At 41.3% G+C, this 17,739-nt stretch overlaps 1 protein-coding gene across 8 annotated transcripts in view; it reads left to right on the top strand.

Moving 5' to 3' along the window:
• Positions 1–17,739, top strand: part of SCAPER (S-phase cyclin A associated protein in the ER) — a 227,172-nt gene that overhangs the window by 158,469 nt on the left and 50,964 nt on the right. For all 8 annotated transcript variants that reach the window (XM_081021507.1, XM_081021500.1, XM_081021502.1 and 5 more), the window contains 2 exons: positions 5,646–5,769; positions 14,591–14,820. In XM_081021507.1, the coding sequence (XP_080877633.1) occupies positions 5,646–5,769; positions 14,591–14,820 (354 nt within the window). The remainder of the gene's footprint in view (positions 1–5,645; positions 5,770–14,590; positions 14,821–17,739) is intronic.

Genomic DNA, 17,739 nt, shown 5'->3' on the forward strand with positions numbered 1-17,739 from the left:
ACCCTTTCCCCCCCCATAATGCTCCAGAACAGTGTTGACTCTATTATGGGAAATGAAAAGAGTGGCTAGATCCAGCTGTTTGGCACTGCTTGGAGTCCCCAGATTTTGCAAGGGGGGTTAAGGGAGGCCAAGGTCGGGTGGCATCCGTGGGCACTTTCAGGGCAGCTGTTCTTCCAAATGGCACAGCTGCCTGGTAAATCAGCGGATTGAGTTGCGAGACATTATCTCTGGTTGACAACCAGCTCACCTCTGAAGGTGGGGGCACACAGAATGAGACCTACTCTGAAGTTGTCAGGAATTGGGCAGGTCTGGCAGAAGAAAGGCAACTGGGCAAAAGGAAGGACATAACCTTTCCTATAGGAATCTTGACAAATAATCCAATCACAGTCCCTACTGACAAGCAAGTATATACCTCACATTTGCTCAAATGTCTGGTGGTCACTGTAGATGTAAGATTTGCTTTAACTATCTAGCCTTCCATGGGTGTAGACAAGGAGGGACAGCTGCCCCCCCCCAATCAAGTAAATCAGTACAAAATACTTAACCAACTAAGGTTCTACCCCACCCCCAACATAAATTCTGGCTTCGCCCATGTACCCATCCCTATCTTGAGGGCTCTGGATGGGTTGCAACATCTTTAAAACCCATGAACAAAGCAAAAGTTTACTAATCTCAACATGGTTAAAGTAAAACAATTCCGATACTGCTTTCCTTTTGGCTACAAGAAGCCATAGCACAAACAGAAACTTGGCCATGGATTTTAAATGTTCCTCTTGTTCTTCTTCCTCTTCCTCTTCTTCTTCCTCCTCCTCTTCTTCTTCTTCTTTTTAAGTCAACAAATGATTCCTGATACTCCTGTTTCACAGGGATATGTCTGCTCTTTTATCTGCTCTTTCCTAAAGAAGAATTGCTAGAATATGCTCATGTTCAGGGGTGCCAATCGTCTCCCAACCTGACCTCCTGGCACTACATAGCTCAGCAGAAGGATGACAGAAAGATTTGGATTCCTGTTCACAGGAGAGAAAAGATAAAACTGGAGGGTGACAATAAGAAGATCTGTCCTCTCCTTGGTCTCTCCTCTTCCTGCCCAGCTTTGTCTTCTTTTTTCTTTTTTTTAAAGTATGTCCACAATTTTATTCAGGTAAAAACCTATTTTGGTGCTAGAACATTATATAAGCAGCTACCGATCCACCCAAAATAATTGTCGTCACCAAGAGTTTTTCCATAGAAAACAGCATGAAATGTGTGTACACAACACAACCTTACATCAGTTGTTCCAAAATGCAATTTTGCAATATATATATTCCTTGTTTGTTCTCTGTTTACTAACATCACACACTCAAAACAAAAGTTATCTGTACAAAAACAGATTAATAGCACCAATTAACCTCTGGGTTTAGAGAAACACAGAAGAGCAGACCTGGGCAAAAACATGCCCAGTGATGCTTCCCTCAATTCCTTTTTTTTTTTAATGCTTTTTTATTAAATTTTCCAAAAACAACAAATAAAACAATCTTTTACAATCAACATTTTGTGTCATCTTATTTACATTGCGTATCTTCATGCCGCGACTTCCTTCCTTCCCTGCGTCGGTTTTCTTAAAACATATCTTCTTTTGTAGATTCTTATTGACCTTCTATACACATCACAGGATTTATGTTAACCCTGCCGTAGTTTTTAAACTTCTACAGTTATTTCTTATATATACCACAAATTTACCCCACTTTTCTTCAAACTTTGTACCTTTTTGGTCTCGAATTCTATGTGTCATTTTAGCTAATTCTGTGTACTCAAAAAAATTGGCCTACCATTCTATTATCGTTGGGGTCTCCTGTAATTTCCATTTTTGGGCCACAAGTATTCTGGCTGCTACAGTAGCATATTGAAATAATTTATGGTCTTCCTTTTTTACTTCCTTCCCTATTATCCCTAATAAAAAGATTTTCGGTTTTTTCGGAAATGTGTACTTGAAAAGTTTTTTCAATTCATTATATATTAGGTCCCAAAACTTTTTCATCTTTTCGCAATCCCACCACATGTGGTAGAGATCCCCATCTTTTTATTTACATTTCCAACAGGCTTTATTGTTCAATTTATACATTTTGGCCAATTTGACCGGGGTAATATACCACCGGTACATCATTTTCCCCAAATTCTCTCTTAAGGTTGACCACGCTGTAAATTTCATCCCTTCGTTCCATAGTTTAGTCCATTTATCGTATTCAGTATTATAGCCAAAATCAACAGCCCACTTTATCATAACTTCTTTAACCATCTCATCCTTAGTATCCCATTCCAGCAGGTAATCGTACATTTTAGACAGGAGTTTTGTTCTGCTTTCCAAGATGTCTATTTGATATTTTGACTTTTTCTCACTGAATCCCTTTTTTTAATCCTCTTTTACTAAACCATTTACCTGATGGTATTGTAACCATCCTGTAAGCCCATCTTTTATTTCCTCATATGGTTTAATTTTCCACCCGTACTCTGTTTTCACTAATATATCTTCATAAGTTATTCTCTTTCCCTCCATATTTAATTTTTTAGTTATTAACACATCTGTCGGGGATAACCACCAGGGTGTAGTTCTCTCTAGCAAGTTTTTATTTTTGTCCCATACGTCGTATAAGGCACCCCTGAAGATGTGGTTTGTAAAACCTTTGTGTATTTTCACCTTGTTATGCCATAGATAAGAATGCCATCCGTATCTATTATTATATCCTTCAAGGTCCAATAAATCAATATTTTTTAAAATAATCCATTCTTTTATCCAGCATAAACAAGATGCTTCATAGTATAACCTCAAGTTTGGTACAGAGAACCCTCCTCTCTCCTTCTTATCTGTCAATAGTTGAAATTTAATCCTAGGTCTCTTTCCTTGCCAAATGAATCTTGATAGAGTTTTTTGCCAATCTTTAAACTGGGATGTCCCTTTGATCACAGGTATCATTTGAAAGAGAAACAACATCTTCAGTAAGATATTCATTTTAATCTTCCGCTCCAGGATAGGTTTAATCTGTTCCAAATGCCCAGGTCCTTTTTAATCCCTTTCCACACTGGCGTATAATTATCACTAAATAAATTAATATTTTTCATCATTAGCCAAATCTCTAAATATTTTACTTTTCTCACCGCATTAATTCCAAATTTTTGTTCCAGTTGTTCTGTCTCATTCTTATCCAGGTTTTTAACCATCATTTTAGTCTTTGTTTTATTTAACTTAAATCCAGGTAGTTTACCAAATTCCTCTAATTCATCTAATGCTTTCCCGACACTTGTTCGTGGTTCCTTTAAAGATAAAACCAGATCATCAGCATAGGCCTTCAATTTAAACTCTGCCCAGCTTTGTCAACCACTTGGAGGAGGCAGGTGGGGTCAGAGCCACAAAAGTCAGGGCACACACTCCCCAAAGTCAATTTGCCAACCTCTACCTTCATGTACATCACGTTTGCCTTTTAACTGAAGGAACTGCTGCGACCTTTGCAAATTACTGCATCAGCTGTGCCCAAAGTGCCAGAAAGCATATGTTGCCACAAAAAAGAAGAAAAGTTTTCAGAAGGCCTAAATGGTTGACAATCATATAGCAGTTTGTTCTGCTTGACTGCTGTCTGACATCTAGTGTAGTCATTTATAACTGTACGCAGCTTAGGACAAAATAGCTGCCTTTGTGTTCTTTCCACACTCTTAAGAGGTGTAAATGGCTCTCTAAACTATGGAATAAGTCCCAGTTGTCTGTAAGGTGATTGGTTATGACCTTTTGTATTCTCAAAAGTCATTCAGGTGCATTGGCAAGGTTCTGTTTTTTGTTGGCTTTTGTTTTCTTTCCCTGTTTCCTCTTTTGTCACATTGCACCACTTCCCAGGTGATGCCTTTATGAACTGGTCCCAGCTGAGCACTGTCAGTTAGACAGGAAGATGGTGCTCATGTACCCTTGTCGCTGATGATTTTTCAACAAAATTGACCATTGATTGTCTCTTCCCTAATGCTACATTTATTGTAAAAGATGGTTACATGGCAATGGCAAAATGCTAGAAATGTCTGCTGCTATGATCATTTGCAGATGCTCTTCTATTAAGGATTAGTAAAACATGTATCACTTTAAGGGCTTTTGCATACATACGGAGCCACGTGTGTTTCACCCTTTACCTTGTTATGCCCTGTACAAAGAGGCTGCACTTTAATGAATCTTAGCTTTCAGAGTTTTTGTTTTATGCTTAAATTTCGGCCACAGGGCAGCTGTTGAGACTGCCATGGACAGGCAGAATATTTATTTATTTATTTGCATAATAGGTAAAGGTAAAGGGACCCCTGACCGCTAAGTCCAGTTACGGACGACTCTGGGGTTGCGGCGCTCATCTCGCTTTATTGGCCGAGGGAGCCGGCGTACAGCTTCCAGGTCATGTGGCCAGCAGGACTAAGCCGCTTCTGGCGAACCAGAGCAGCGCACAGAAATGTTGTTTACCTTCCCGCACTTTGACGTGCTTTCGAACTGCTAGGTTGGCAGGAGCTGGGATCGAGCAACAGGAGCTCACCCCATTGTGGGGATTCAAACCACCGACCTTCTGATCGGCAAGCCCTAGGCTCTATGGTATAGACCACAGTGTCACCCGCATCCCATAATGTGTATGTTGCCCAAATACCATAGATTCCGGCGTATAAGGCGACTTTTTAACCCTGGAAAAGAGGTTAAAAAGTTGGGGGTCGCCTTATACGCCGGGTATTGGTGGCGCAGAGCGGAGGCCCCCTCCCCCGTTGCTGCTTTGGAAGCAGCAGCAGCGAGCGGCAGGCTCAGCTCCGCGCTGGGCGGCTTTCTCCCGGCACGGAGCTGCCCAGCGTATCAGGCGACTGGGCTTATAAGACAAATCCCCAAATTGCAGCTGCTAATTTGGGGGGTCGTCTAATGCGCCCAGTCGCCTAATACACCGGAATCTACGGTAATAATGTCCTCTGAGTGGTAACTTTTTCTAGAAAGAACCACACTGTTCCAAAATGAGTCCACATTGCTCTATGAACATAGGGATCATGCTTCATGTGATCGTCTTAAAGTATAAAGGTTTGCACTCTCAAATTTTAGGATGTTGTGTGCATTGCAAACAGTTACCCCATTTAAATAGGCTGCATCTGAGGGACAGGTGAGAAAGCAAGAGCCGCAAGTACAGCTTGCCTCCTCCCCTTGCAGAAGAGTTGCCGTCTGCCGCCATTCCACAGGGCCACATTGCAGGAGAGATGAGCCACAGCAACCACCTTCGGCTGCTGAGCAGCGACTCCTGGCCGTGGTGACAATGCTCTTATTATTGACATCATCATCAGGCTGGACCTGTGGAGAAGCAGCCCAATAATCATGGATCTCTCTCCCTTTGTATATTTACCTAAGAATCTTACCAAAGTATTTTAAGTAGTTTGCTAGACCTTTGAGGGCCACATTTAACTTGATCTTTTTATCTGGAAATTCAATTTTTTTTATTTTATGGGTTCTTTCTTTCCTCCTGTTGTGTTCCGTATTCAGAATTTGCTTTGTCCTTTGGCTGTGGTCTGCTGTTGGCATAAAAATCAAGCTCAAAAGATGTCCCACAGAACTATTGATTTATATCACCTTGATTGGCAATTTTCCCTTAAGATGATTAAAATTTCACTTTATCTCTTAGGTCACTCTGCAGTACAATAAACGCTTATCACCTGGCCTGCAGTAACTGTGTGGAAAACTGCACCTATGTTTTGTTCAGCAACAAGATTACATTTTTAATGGACCTGTTGATGCACCAGTTAATGGTATGTAATGCTTTAACTTTGAATTAACTGTGTTAGTGCCATAGTGGTGACTAGAAATACCTGATATAACTGGACCACTTACATCATGGATGTTGTGTTTACTTGATTTTACCTATGTGATGTGCAGACATTTGTATCTTCCTCTGACACATAAAAAGGAGCAGAATCGGGAGCTTGCAAGTTTGAGGAGGGCAGCAAAGGAAAGGAGGGGCTCAAACCACAACCCCATCATCTGTAAAGTAAGAGGCAACATTTTAGGAAAAAAGGACATTTGCGTGAAGGGACTTATTCTTATTCTTATTAATAATAACACTAATTACATTTATCAGTTGGTTTATACAGTAAAAGTTCTCAAAGCAACTTGACAAGGTAAAATACAGCATATAAAGCAGTTTATACCAATGAACAATACAAAATGTGTAAAATGCTCACCCAACAACATATTAATAGGAATAATTCGTACCCACCCCACAATAGATGAGCACCACCATAGGAGACAACACAAATTAGCTTGGGTATACAATAAAAGTCCTAGCCTGTTGCCTAGAGGCTGACAAGGATGGCACTAGGCATGTTTCCCTGGGGAGAGCATTCCACTGACAGGGGCCACCACTGTGGTCAGGGGTTGAAGCCATCTCACGTTCACTGCTTGCTGCCACATAACTTCCCTCTAACTGCTTCCACTTGGTCCAGCTAGGGGATAAGTGGCAAAAGGAGACACTCGGTAAGGAGACAAATGTTTAGGGGCAGGGGCGCATTCGCCTGAAAGAAAGCTAACGTCCGCTTTGTACATGTTGGCAGTAGACTTAGGTTTGTTGCCCTCTCATGTAGTTGAAGTCTTGGAATTCACATGGGCTATTCTGCATTCTGTTTTTAATACATGAAAATGCATTACTCTGCATCTTAACAGGTTTTGCAAATCAATGGGGGTGGAAGAGAAAGACAGATACATTTTAATGGGGAAACTTTTAACTTTCACTTAATTTCAGATGTCATTAAATATTTTATTAGAAACTCATTTTTAATTCATAGTAACCTCCTTATCATGAGATATTTAGTCTAGGACTGCTACTTATAAATGGTGTGTATATGTTTTCATGAGCCAAGCAGTTTGTTAATTGAAAAGTTATGTATGGGCCTTGAATAATTTACATTGCACAGTTAGAACCAACACGCCATAGGACAGTTGACAAACACTTAAGAGGAAGCCTTCGTTGTCAACAAAAGGAACCTGAACGCAACTTGTAAATTCTGTTTTTCATTCGTCACATGTTCATTTGCCTTCCTCCAGCTCTTTCCTGGAAGAACTGAGGTATACAATTTGAGCTTGCTTCCACTTAGCTCTCTGTTGTACGTAGGAAGCCACAGTATGGTTGTACGTCCTCTGCTGAATGCACAAGATACTTGTTTGAGCAATTAAAGTATAAAAGAGGTCCACCAGCAGTTAATATGGTTTGATGTCAAAGGCCTATTCCTGGGCTCAGATTTCATTTGTTATAATTGTTTCTCTTTTGCATCTGGCTTGGGTTGGTGAATCTGGGGTCCCAGTAAAAGGCACATAGTTCTCATAAGCCTGAAGTCTGTCCTTTCCTGGAATAGGCATTCAGACCCTTTGTTTAGATGAAGAGGCAAAACTCTTCCACTCAAAAACGAACTCACGCCAGTTCCTTCATCAAGAATCAGCCTCAGTGGCCATAACCTTTTCCCCAGATGGGCCTAGACCGGGGAGCTTCCACAGATTTGCTTACATCAGAGCAGCAGATCCTGTGGACCATTTCCAACTTCTGACACTTGGAGCAGCATCCAGTTATCTGCTGGCTCGTTGTTTTCCTTGACTCAACAGTCCTCTTTTCGTCTAACCACTTTAATGCTGACATTTGCTATATCAGAGACATGCAATGCAGTCCCAAGCACATTTACTCAGAAGCAAGCCCCTCTGTGTTTAGTAGGTCTTATGCCCCAGTGAATGTATATTGGATTGCACCTTTATCCACTGAGGCAAAAGCGTCCACTGGAATGAATGCCTGTAGGGTTTTTGTGAACTTATTGCTGAAGGGAAAGTTTAGTGAAACAAACCAGTGAAAGTTCTATTGTGTGCATGAATTGAGCCACTGAGTGTCCCACATTTCTGTAATACGGATTATTGCATAGAAAACTAACATTGGGGGAGTGTGGTGTCAAGGTGTGTTTTTTTCTCTAGTGAAAGAATCAAATAGATTGTAAGAGAGGCTCACTTGTTCTGTTTGAGCAGTAAACTTGAATTGTTAATTTATAACAAGCAGTTGCATCCTATAAAATTTATAGTTACTTTTTGACATTTTCCCTAGAAAGACATGTGTGCATTGCATGATGAAACCTAAAAACTGAATATTTTTAGCAGTCTCTTAAGTTGGGGAGAGGTGGTGGTGATGTATTTCAGTACAAATTCTTTTGTGTTTTAAAAAATAGACTCTATGGGGCAGGTTGGATTAATTTATTAATCAAGTGCTCTCAGATAGATCTAATAAGACTTTGGAATGTCTTTGGAAACAACAAGCTGAGCAAGTTAGCAAGCAATCTGAGCTTGCCTTGAACCTGGTCTTAGGTGCTTTTGTTCATTCAGTTAGTTGCTTTCCTTTCAGAAGTGTCACTGCCACCGTGGGTTTAATGTTCCCACCACATTTACTAAGCACCAGATTCTTGCTTCCACTGCCTCTTATGTACAGTACCTATTCCTGAACTATATCCAAATTATGGACAAAACCACGCATGACTAGCATACATTTTACCTTGGATTGCATTAATCTAGGAATCTTAATTATTTAGAACAGTTCCTGCAAGATTGGACTTTCCTTCTTTTTATTCACTATGAAATAATGCATTCCATTATTTATTGATGGATTTGATTCACTTTATATCCGCCCTTCCTCCCGAAGGAGCCCAGGGTGCCAATGTATCCCCCCATTCCTCAAAGACGCTCAGAACGGCACCCACCGTTTTCACTCCTCTTTGTCCCCTCCTTTCATTCTATCCTCACAACAACCCTACGAAGGAGGTCAGCCTGAAAGTGACAAGCCCACGGTCAGTGGACCTTCCCAGTCCTAACGTGACATTCGTAGTCATGATACCACAAAGAGTCACAGTCTGGGATAATTTGAATTTCAAATTTGAGAGCCATCTTGGCAATCCTTTATAGTTCAAAGTGTCAGATATGAATAAAACATTAACAATAGTAAATAAAATGCATTGATTGCTAGTTGTTTCTTGTTTTAAGTATCTCTCTGTTTGTAAACTCTCTAAGGAGCATCTGATAATTATTATTTTTTGCTTTTCCTTTTTTGAGTGGCCTTACAGCTAAAGGAGGGTGAATTCTCTTATTGCCACTGCATTTTGTAGCTTAAATTACTTGAATGGAGATGCTTATGTCATATTTCAGATTTGAATAAATTATGGAGCAAAATGTACACCCTTAAAGAAAGGTGCTTTTATCAGCCAAGTAATGGCACTTGCATGTTTGACTCTGCAACAGAGGGACTTGCTTTAATATTGAGGCTTACTAGGCTTTTGTCCTCCTCTGGGTTATTTCTTCTTGTTGTCTGTCTGGAGGCTGAAGGAATGGAGCTGTCAGGAGCTAAAAGCTTTGTTTAGTCCCCAGCCAGGTAACACCAGTCAGCTTTATCTTCCCTTCCACCGCCCTGCAATTGGCCTCCACCCTGACCTCGCAGACCACCCACCTTAGGAAGCAGCGCCAGTCGCTCCATAGCTTAATTGTTCGGTTTTGTAAGGGACAAGAGAGAGAACGTCAGTAGTATTTACTGCAAATACTTTCCAGAAGTGCCTCTTTCTCAACACGTTTCTGTTCAGGCAAGCCCAGAGGTGTTTTAAAGTCTGCAGAAAGCACAGCACCACTGCTGATGTTGAGAACGGGGTTCAGACACACCAGGAATGCCATGATCAGAGATAGCAGCACAAGGTGTACAACACCCCCGAGGGCCCCCCCAGAAAGACAGGTTCTGCTTTGGAGAGGAAGGGCAGGCACAAAATATTATCCTGTGGCGTCAGCTAAGAGATCCTTAAGGTCATCTTGAGGAATGTTTGGGGAAAATTAAAACCAACAACATTTTTGCTCTTTCCGTGGGTCTGCAGGACATTGTACGTGGAAGGCTTAATAGTGGGTGAGATTGAGAGATAGATGATTTGAATGTTTCAGTATAGGTTGCCTACTTGTCCCATATTTGTTTCATCTTTTTAAGTTTTAGATGTTGTAGCTTCTTCACTTGCTGTTTGAAGCTGAAAGCTGTAACTTGGGAGAATATAGAGAAGGGATTTATGTAGGCAGTAAATTGGGAGTTTGCGTGTTGCCGGGAGGGGGTGGGGAGTTCTTCTGGCATGCATTTTGTCAATTGTAGAGGTTTTCCCAGCAAAAGCTAGAAGGTAAGTGGGAACTGTGACTTGGGCCTGAGTCTCCCACTCCAAGAAAAATTTCCTTAGTTTTGTTTATTTAACTACAAACTAATTGGAGTCTCTTCCTCCAAGTCCCACCGTCTTCTTCGATTAGAGAGCCTACTCGGTGATGGCACCTCATATTTAAGATGTCCTCTGTAGACCTGGTTCCCACTCTACTGCCTTTTAAATGTCAGGTGAAAAGTTATTTTTGTGCCCCCGGGCATTCTAGCACACTGAGAGTTTGATGGTTTAATAAATGAACACTCCAGTTTTTGTGTGTTTTCATTCTGACTACAGAACTTTATTGTATTGTTCTGTTCTTTAAACTGTATGCTCCCCTGAGAGCTTATGCTCATTCTCTAAATTATTCAGTGATAACATGCTTAGATTTAAGCTAATAATAAAAGTAAGGTCAGATGTTTCATCTTAGGACCACTCTCATTCCCCCCCCCCCAATTGCTTTAAGATGTAAAGAGAGTCAGGGGGTACCATTTTGATACTTTGATGACTGTGTCAGGGTGTTTGTGAACATTTTAGTTTGCTTTTTGGGCCAAGAACTGTATCAGAGGATTCAGATATTTTTTCTTTAAAAGAAATTTTATTAATAAATAAAGAAGGAAATACATTATCATAAGGATAATTAAATTCTGATTCACATATTAGTCCAGGAGGTGTGAATTGGGTCAGGTTGATTAAAAATGCAGACTGAACAAAATTCCCTGTCCCTGCTTTGCAGCAGGATTGCAGATTCATAGGGAAAACAATGAACATTAAAGCTGCATCTTGATCAAATAACAGCAACAGGGACATCAACAATTCAAACAGAAAAAATAAAATGGTCGTTTTTTGTTTTTGTTTTGCAAAGTGCTACCTCACAAAGTGCTGACTCATGCTAATTCCAAAAGAATGTGTATCTCAACTTTATATTCCCTTGGGTTTCACTTTAGATTGTTTTGCACTGTCCACTTCCGGGCAGGATGACGTTCAAAGAACAGCAGCCAATGGGACAGTGGTGAAGAGTATTGGTGTGCTCCTGTGTTTTAGTACTACCACCTGTTTACAACTGTGGGAGCCAGTAGCATTTTAAAGAATACTAGCCTTTAAAGCAGGATTGGTTCCCCAAGCACAAACAGCTGCCCTCCCCAGAGCTGCTCCTTCCAGCCTACAATAGCAGTTGTGCGGCTGCCTTTATTGTGGGCTCCATTCAAGCACTGCAAAACTGTTTCTCCTCAGCGCCTGCTCAAGCAGGTACTGTATTACGACTTCAAAATTCAGCAAGAAAAAATGTCAAACACAATAAGATGGTATAGGCAAAACTGTTCCTGCCACTGCTGAGAAGAATTGTTTGTGCAAGGAGCACAGTTGTTGCCCAGAGTCATCCTGCCTCGATGGCGGCGGCTGTCCGTGATTCTCAGCTGTGGGTAGAACATGCTAAGAGAGATTCAAAATGGTCCACGAAGTTTACACTGGAAGCACTAAGCCCATCAAAGAGGATTAGGCCTCCCACCTTTTTAGCATTTACCTGCTGGACCTTCTTGGATGTCTTTAGGACTGTGCATTAGAATGGAGCAAAGCTCCTGGTCCTGTGGGTCAGTCAGTAAGAGCATGCTGAAAGCAAAGGGGAAGAGCCCTCAGTTCAGTTAGCCAGTGTATATCTTTCCTTTCCCCTGCCTGGCTTCAGCTTTGTTTACAGGAGATGCGTTAGGTTTATTGCACATCATGCGTAGGGGCAGAGGAGGTGGAGTAAAGAAAAGGACAGGTCTGTGGTCCTGAAAATGTAACAGACAAACAAGAAGACAGCCCACTTCCCTATTAGCAGCACCAGGAAGATAGAAAACTTCCTTAGTGAGACCACCAGTCCGTCTAGCTCTGACTGGCAGCAGCTCCCCAGGGTTTCAGGCAGGGAGTTTCTCTCAGTCCTACCTGGGGATGGAACCTGGGACCTCTTTCCCTAAGGACTGCAGCCCATTTGGTAAGGGGGGGGAGCAGGAAAGATTGCTGTTTCTGGTGGCCCTTGCCCCCTGCTGGACTTGCCACCATAACTGACCTTGTGCATGCATCTGCTGATATCAGTAAGGACCGCTGTGCATAAATTATCCACTTCTGTTAAAAGCCCCGTGTCCTAGTCCTACTAACGCTAGTTTGAGAGTACAACCCACACAGAGGTTTGTTCATTAATTTATTTTAAAACATGTGTTTTGCTTTATTATTCCCAGTATTTGTACCCTACCTTCCTATAACAAATAACAGAAGCACTTGGCAAAACCAAATAAACATATATATATATATATATATATATATATATATATATATATATGTTTTAAAAGGCCAAAATATATATTTTAATAGTCCAAAAGCAATAATACAAAAACAAAAAAGTCAGAATCAGCAGCATTCAGATCTCATTTCAAAGCATTATCCAAAAAACACCTGCTGAAAGAAAACCATCCTTGCTGCTGCCAAAAGGCACACAGCAGTGGGACCAGGCAGGCCTCTTTTGGCCAGCCAGTTCAGATTTTGGATGCCTGGATTGAAAGGGCCCTGACCTGTTATATCTGCCTGCCGTACATCTGTGGTGTTTTAATCATGCAGATAGATGTGAAAGGACCTCATGGCTGCTGATGTCACAAAGGCACAGAAGTGAGTGCTCATGTGCTAGAAGAGCGGCATAATTCACCTTTTCCGTATTGGCAGCTTTTTGTAATCACTGTGACTTTTTGGTTTCCTACCTGTAAATGCAGGTCCTCAGCTGTGTCCTTCGCAGCCCTTTCCACCCTCACATACACACAACACTGCCTGGCTGCATTTTTAAAAGGCTCCAAATTGATCACAGATCATCCAGTGTTGTGTGTAGTTTGAGCCAGACATGTTTAGGGAAAAGAATGGAATACCTTAAGTTGTACAGTGGTACCTTGGTTCTCAAACTTAATCCGTTTGGGAAGTCTGTTCCAAAACCAAAGTGTTCCAAAACCAAGGCGTGCTTTTCCATAGAAAGTCATGCAAAATGGATTAATCTGTTCCAGACTTTTAAAAACAACCCTTAAAACAGCCATTTGACATGAATTTTACTATCTAACAAGACCACTGATCCATAAAATGAAAGCAATAATCAAAGTACTGTACTATAAAATAAATAAAACAGTATTGTAGATGATTAAAATTAAAAAAATTTCTTACCTACACTGATGATAGTCAGTGTTTGGATGTGGGGCTTTTATCCATTTCCGCAGTCACACAGTCAATAAATCAATCAGTAGCTGAACTGGGTTCCACACAGTCACAAAAACAAATTAACCAAAAAAGCCTCAAAAACAAAAACGCAAAATAATAGCAAAAACAAAAGCACCAAACTTAATCCATTCCGGAAGTCGGTTTGACTTCCGAAATGTTTGAAAACCAAGACGCAGCTTCTGATTGGTGTAGGCGCCCTGTTAACAATAGCCGACAGTTGCATCGGACGTTCAGCTTCCGAAAAACATTTGCAAACCGGAACACTTACTTCCAGGTTTTCGGCATTTGGGAACCAGGGCATTTGAGTACCAAGGCATTTGAGAACCAAGGTACCACTGTACAGAGAATGCTTGCTGTGCTAATGACTTCCAAATTGTAGCATCTTACTTGCTAATTAAATAGGCACACATGTTTTAAATACAATCCATCTACTTAGGTAGAGGATCAAAATCACCAGGCGTGAATTACTCCAGGCTGTGTAAATTACTGATGCAACACAATATTCTTTCTTCAACTGAACTTGAATAAGTAGCTGAAGACTTCTCACTTCCTAGCTTGGCTCGTTACCAGGAACAGACTATTACAACGGATTTTAAGTACCAACTCAAGGCACAGAGCTGATGAATAATAAAAAAAAATGTGCATGTTCTTCATTGCCAAGTGTTACCATATTCCCATGGAGAGAGATACAGCACTCAACTGTGGGGCAACTGTACTTTATGATTCCACTATTGTACAATAAAAGTGTAAATACCTTTTTTTTGAAGTGAAATCAATTTGGAGTTATCATTAATTTCTGAGTTTAGAAAGCAGCCTTATTTGTTTTGGTATTTATTCCAAAGTTCCCTGGAGCCAGCCTTTTTCTTCCTAGAATGATACCCAGCTCTGGACAGTGTTGACAGTCTGCCACTTAAGACACATCTCCTTCTGTTTATCTTCATCCTTATTATTCCTAATGCACGCCTTAAAAACTCTGGGGTGACTCAGTGAAGGGCATCACCTCACCAGCTGGAGGGCATCCAGAGGCAGGCGACCAGGGTGGTGAGGGCTCTGGGAATAAAGTCCTGTGAGGAACTGTTGAAAGAATTGAAACAAATAATTTGGAAAATGGAGCGGGGTTGTTTTGTTTTTTAATAATTTATTTTGTTTTGATATATGTGTGCAGGTTTACATTCCAGATGACCATAATGCTACCTTAGGAAGAACTGCCAACAAGCAAGTGTTTGAAGGTGTAACCACTGGAGTTCTAAGAATCATAGCTGTGGTGTTCGGGTGCTTGATCTCCAGTGTATCGTATGGGAACAAACAGATTTGTGTGCCAAAATTAATTCAGGAACCAAAGAACAAGGCCACACAAGCTGAAGCCTTTAACAGCAGGATGCAAGATCTCATTAGGTGAGAAAACAACTGGATGTCTTTAACCTCTTCATAGGGGAAAATGAAAGATCAAGTCCTCTCCATCAACCTGGCTGGAGTGAACTGCCATTTGGCCCCTCCTCTTCCAGATTAGTCTCCGCCCACAGTTTCCCCACCATTCTGCATCCAAGGGAGAGGCTGAGCTGTAAGCAGGAGTCCTTTGACACCTCCCCTCCTGCAGTGGCCATGGTGCCTGAGCAGGTTTGTTGTCCTGCTGTTGTCGAGAGCCAGCGTGGTGTAGTGGTTAAGAGCGGTAGTCTCGTAATCTGGGTAACCGGGTTCATGTCTCCGCTCCTCCACCTGCAGCTGCTGGGTGACCTTGGGCCAGTCACACTTCTCTGAAGTCTCTCAGCCCCACTCACCTCACAGAGTGTTTGTTGTGGGGGAGGAAGGGAAAGGAGAATGTTAGCCGCTTTGAGACTCCTTAAAGGGAGTGAAAGGCAGGATATCAAATCCAAACTCTTCTTCTTCTTCTTCTGTTCCTTCCCTTCCTCTTCTCTCTTTCGTATCATGTAATGGTGAACCATCTTGAGTACATTGGCTGATATAGTAAATAAATAAATATTGAAGCCATCTATTTGTTTATCAAATGTATATCCTTCCTTCCCTATATGGCCTTAGATCCCAAAGATGCATAACAAAATCATCTATTAAAACCCAACATTAAAAATACAATATAAACAAGATACATGTTAGCAAAATACATGTTAAACAAAATCAGTATAGCATTATGGGCCAATAACGAATAAGGATGTGCATACTTGGCCACTGACTAAAGTTCATAATGTTGGTGCTAGGTACATCTCAAAGGAGATCATTCCAGAAACATGAGGATCCGTGCCAGTATTCTTGTGGTGGTGATTTTTATTGTGCTGATTTTTGTTGTGCAGCCTGTAAGCTTTAATTTAATTTTTTTGTGAACCCATGTGAAATTATGCCGATTCAGGAGGATCCATTCTAATTCTGCTGGATCCAAATTTTACACAAACCTTTTTTTCAAAATTCCATATATGTCCAGTTGGCAGCCCCTAAAGACATGACATATTCGGCATGAGGCTAAAAGGGAAGGGAAATCAGTTGTCTGGTGCCTGGGTTGGGTGATGTGGGGAGCACCCTGCACATCATCTTTTTCTGTTTCCTCTCTGAATAGGATTCTGGGGGAGTGCTCCCAACCCCACCCAAATATTTGTCTTTCTTTTGTCTTTGTCATCTGTCTTCCACCTTCTCTGGAAGATGCGGTAAAGGATACATTTAATTTTTCAAGGAGATCTCCCTCTTCTCTTAATAAATTACCTTTTGCCATGTCTTCAACCCCACCCAGCCCCTTGCCCTGACCCTGGCCTTCCTTCTGCTCTGACCTCTTGCACTAGATGCACTTGGAATTCCTTTCTCAATACATTAATTTCTAGGTGGCAGGAACTGCACTTGAATGCACAGCTCTTTATCTTTCTGTATTTTATCTACATCCTTTCCTATGTGCTGAACCATTTTTATTTAAATTGGCATTTTTGCCACCTCTTTCTGTTTTTCCAGATAGATGCAGGGATATTCCTTCTTTACCTTGGTGCATGTGGAATCCTTTTCTAATGCAGATTTCCTTAAGCGGTAGTCGCTGTTTCTTATGAAATTTCCCCTTCATATTCGCTATTAAAATATCTGTGAAGTCTTTGAGAAGATTATAATTCATACATCATATTAAACCTGAATCCTTATTTCTCCCACCTGCCTTTGCACGAATCTTTACATGATGAAGTTACCTGTTCAGTTACCGTATTTTTCGCTCTATAACACGCACCTGACCATAACACGCACGTAGTTTTTAGAGGAGGAAAACAAGAAAAAAATATTCTAAACGAAACAGTGGATGTATGATTTTTGTGGTTCATGCTGTGGCCACAAAATGTAGGTAGGGTTTGGTGTCAGAGTTACTCATGCCGGTTCTCTGTTGTTCACTTGTGTTCCTTTGGTGGTGAGAGAGGTTGGGGTTGGCCCAGGGTGTGGTTGTTCATTTGTGATTGGCTGTGGTGATCTTTGTTTTCGTGTGTGAGTGGGGTGGGTGGGTGTTTTGGATAAGTTAGCCATATTGGTTTGTATGCTGTTGGTGGATTATTGTCATTGTCTTTTTGGGCTGTGTTTGTGATAAAGGGGAGCCATACCAGGGTAAAGGCGTCTTCTTCTGTTTGCCCCCGTGTCAGTTTCAGTTTATTGGTTAATTTTTCTAGTAAGGCTGTTTCCCATACTATTTGGTACCCTTGGTCCATGCTTACTCCTGACAGGTCTCTCCAGTGTCTGGTTATGGTGTTTCTGGCTGCTGAAAGTAGGTGAGTTATGAGTTCTTTGTGGTGTAAGTGGGCATTGTTGTCTTAGAAGATGTTTAGTAGGGCCAGTTCTGGGGTGATGTCTAATACTTGCTTAGTTATTTTACATATTTCTCGTATGGCTGTTGTCCAGAATAGTTGGATTTTGGGGCACTCCCACCACATGTGGAGGTATGTGCCTGTGGAGGCGCACCCTCTCCAGCATTTTGGTGAGGTTCCTGGGTGTATTAGCGCTAGTTTCCTTGGTGTTAGGTACCACCTGTAGGTGAGTTTCAGAGTGAGTTTTTTTCTTTTTGTTGATATGGATTTAAAGGGGGGTTTAGACCACATTCTGGTCCATTGAGTGGGGTTAATCTCATAGCCTATGTCATTCTCCCATTGTTTTTTGATTGCGTCTAGGGGATTTGCGGGATTTTGGAGTAGTATTTTGTATATTGTGGATACCATCCCTTTACAGTTTCCCTTTGTTGTTAGGAGGAGGTTTTCGAAGGTCGTCAGGGGCCTATTTGCTGCTGATTTTACTGTTGGGTTGTTTAAGAGGGCATGTAATTGGTGATGTGTTACCCAGGGCATTTGGGTG

This window comes from Podarcis pityusensis (assembly GCF_964106645.2).
Source record: "Podarcis pityusensis genome assembly, chromosome: 9".
NCBI classification, from domain to species: Eukaryota; Metazoa; Chordata; class Lepidosauria; order Squamata; family Lacertidae; genus Podarcis; species Podarcis pityusensis.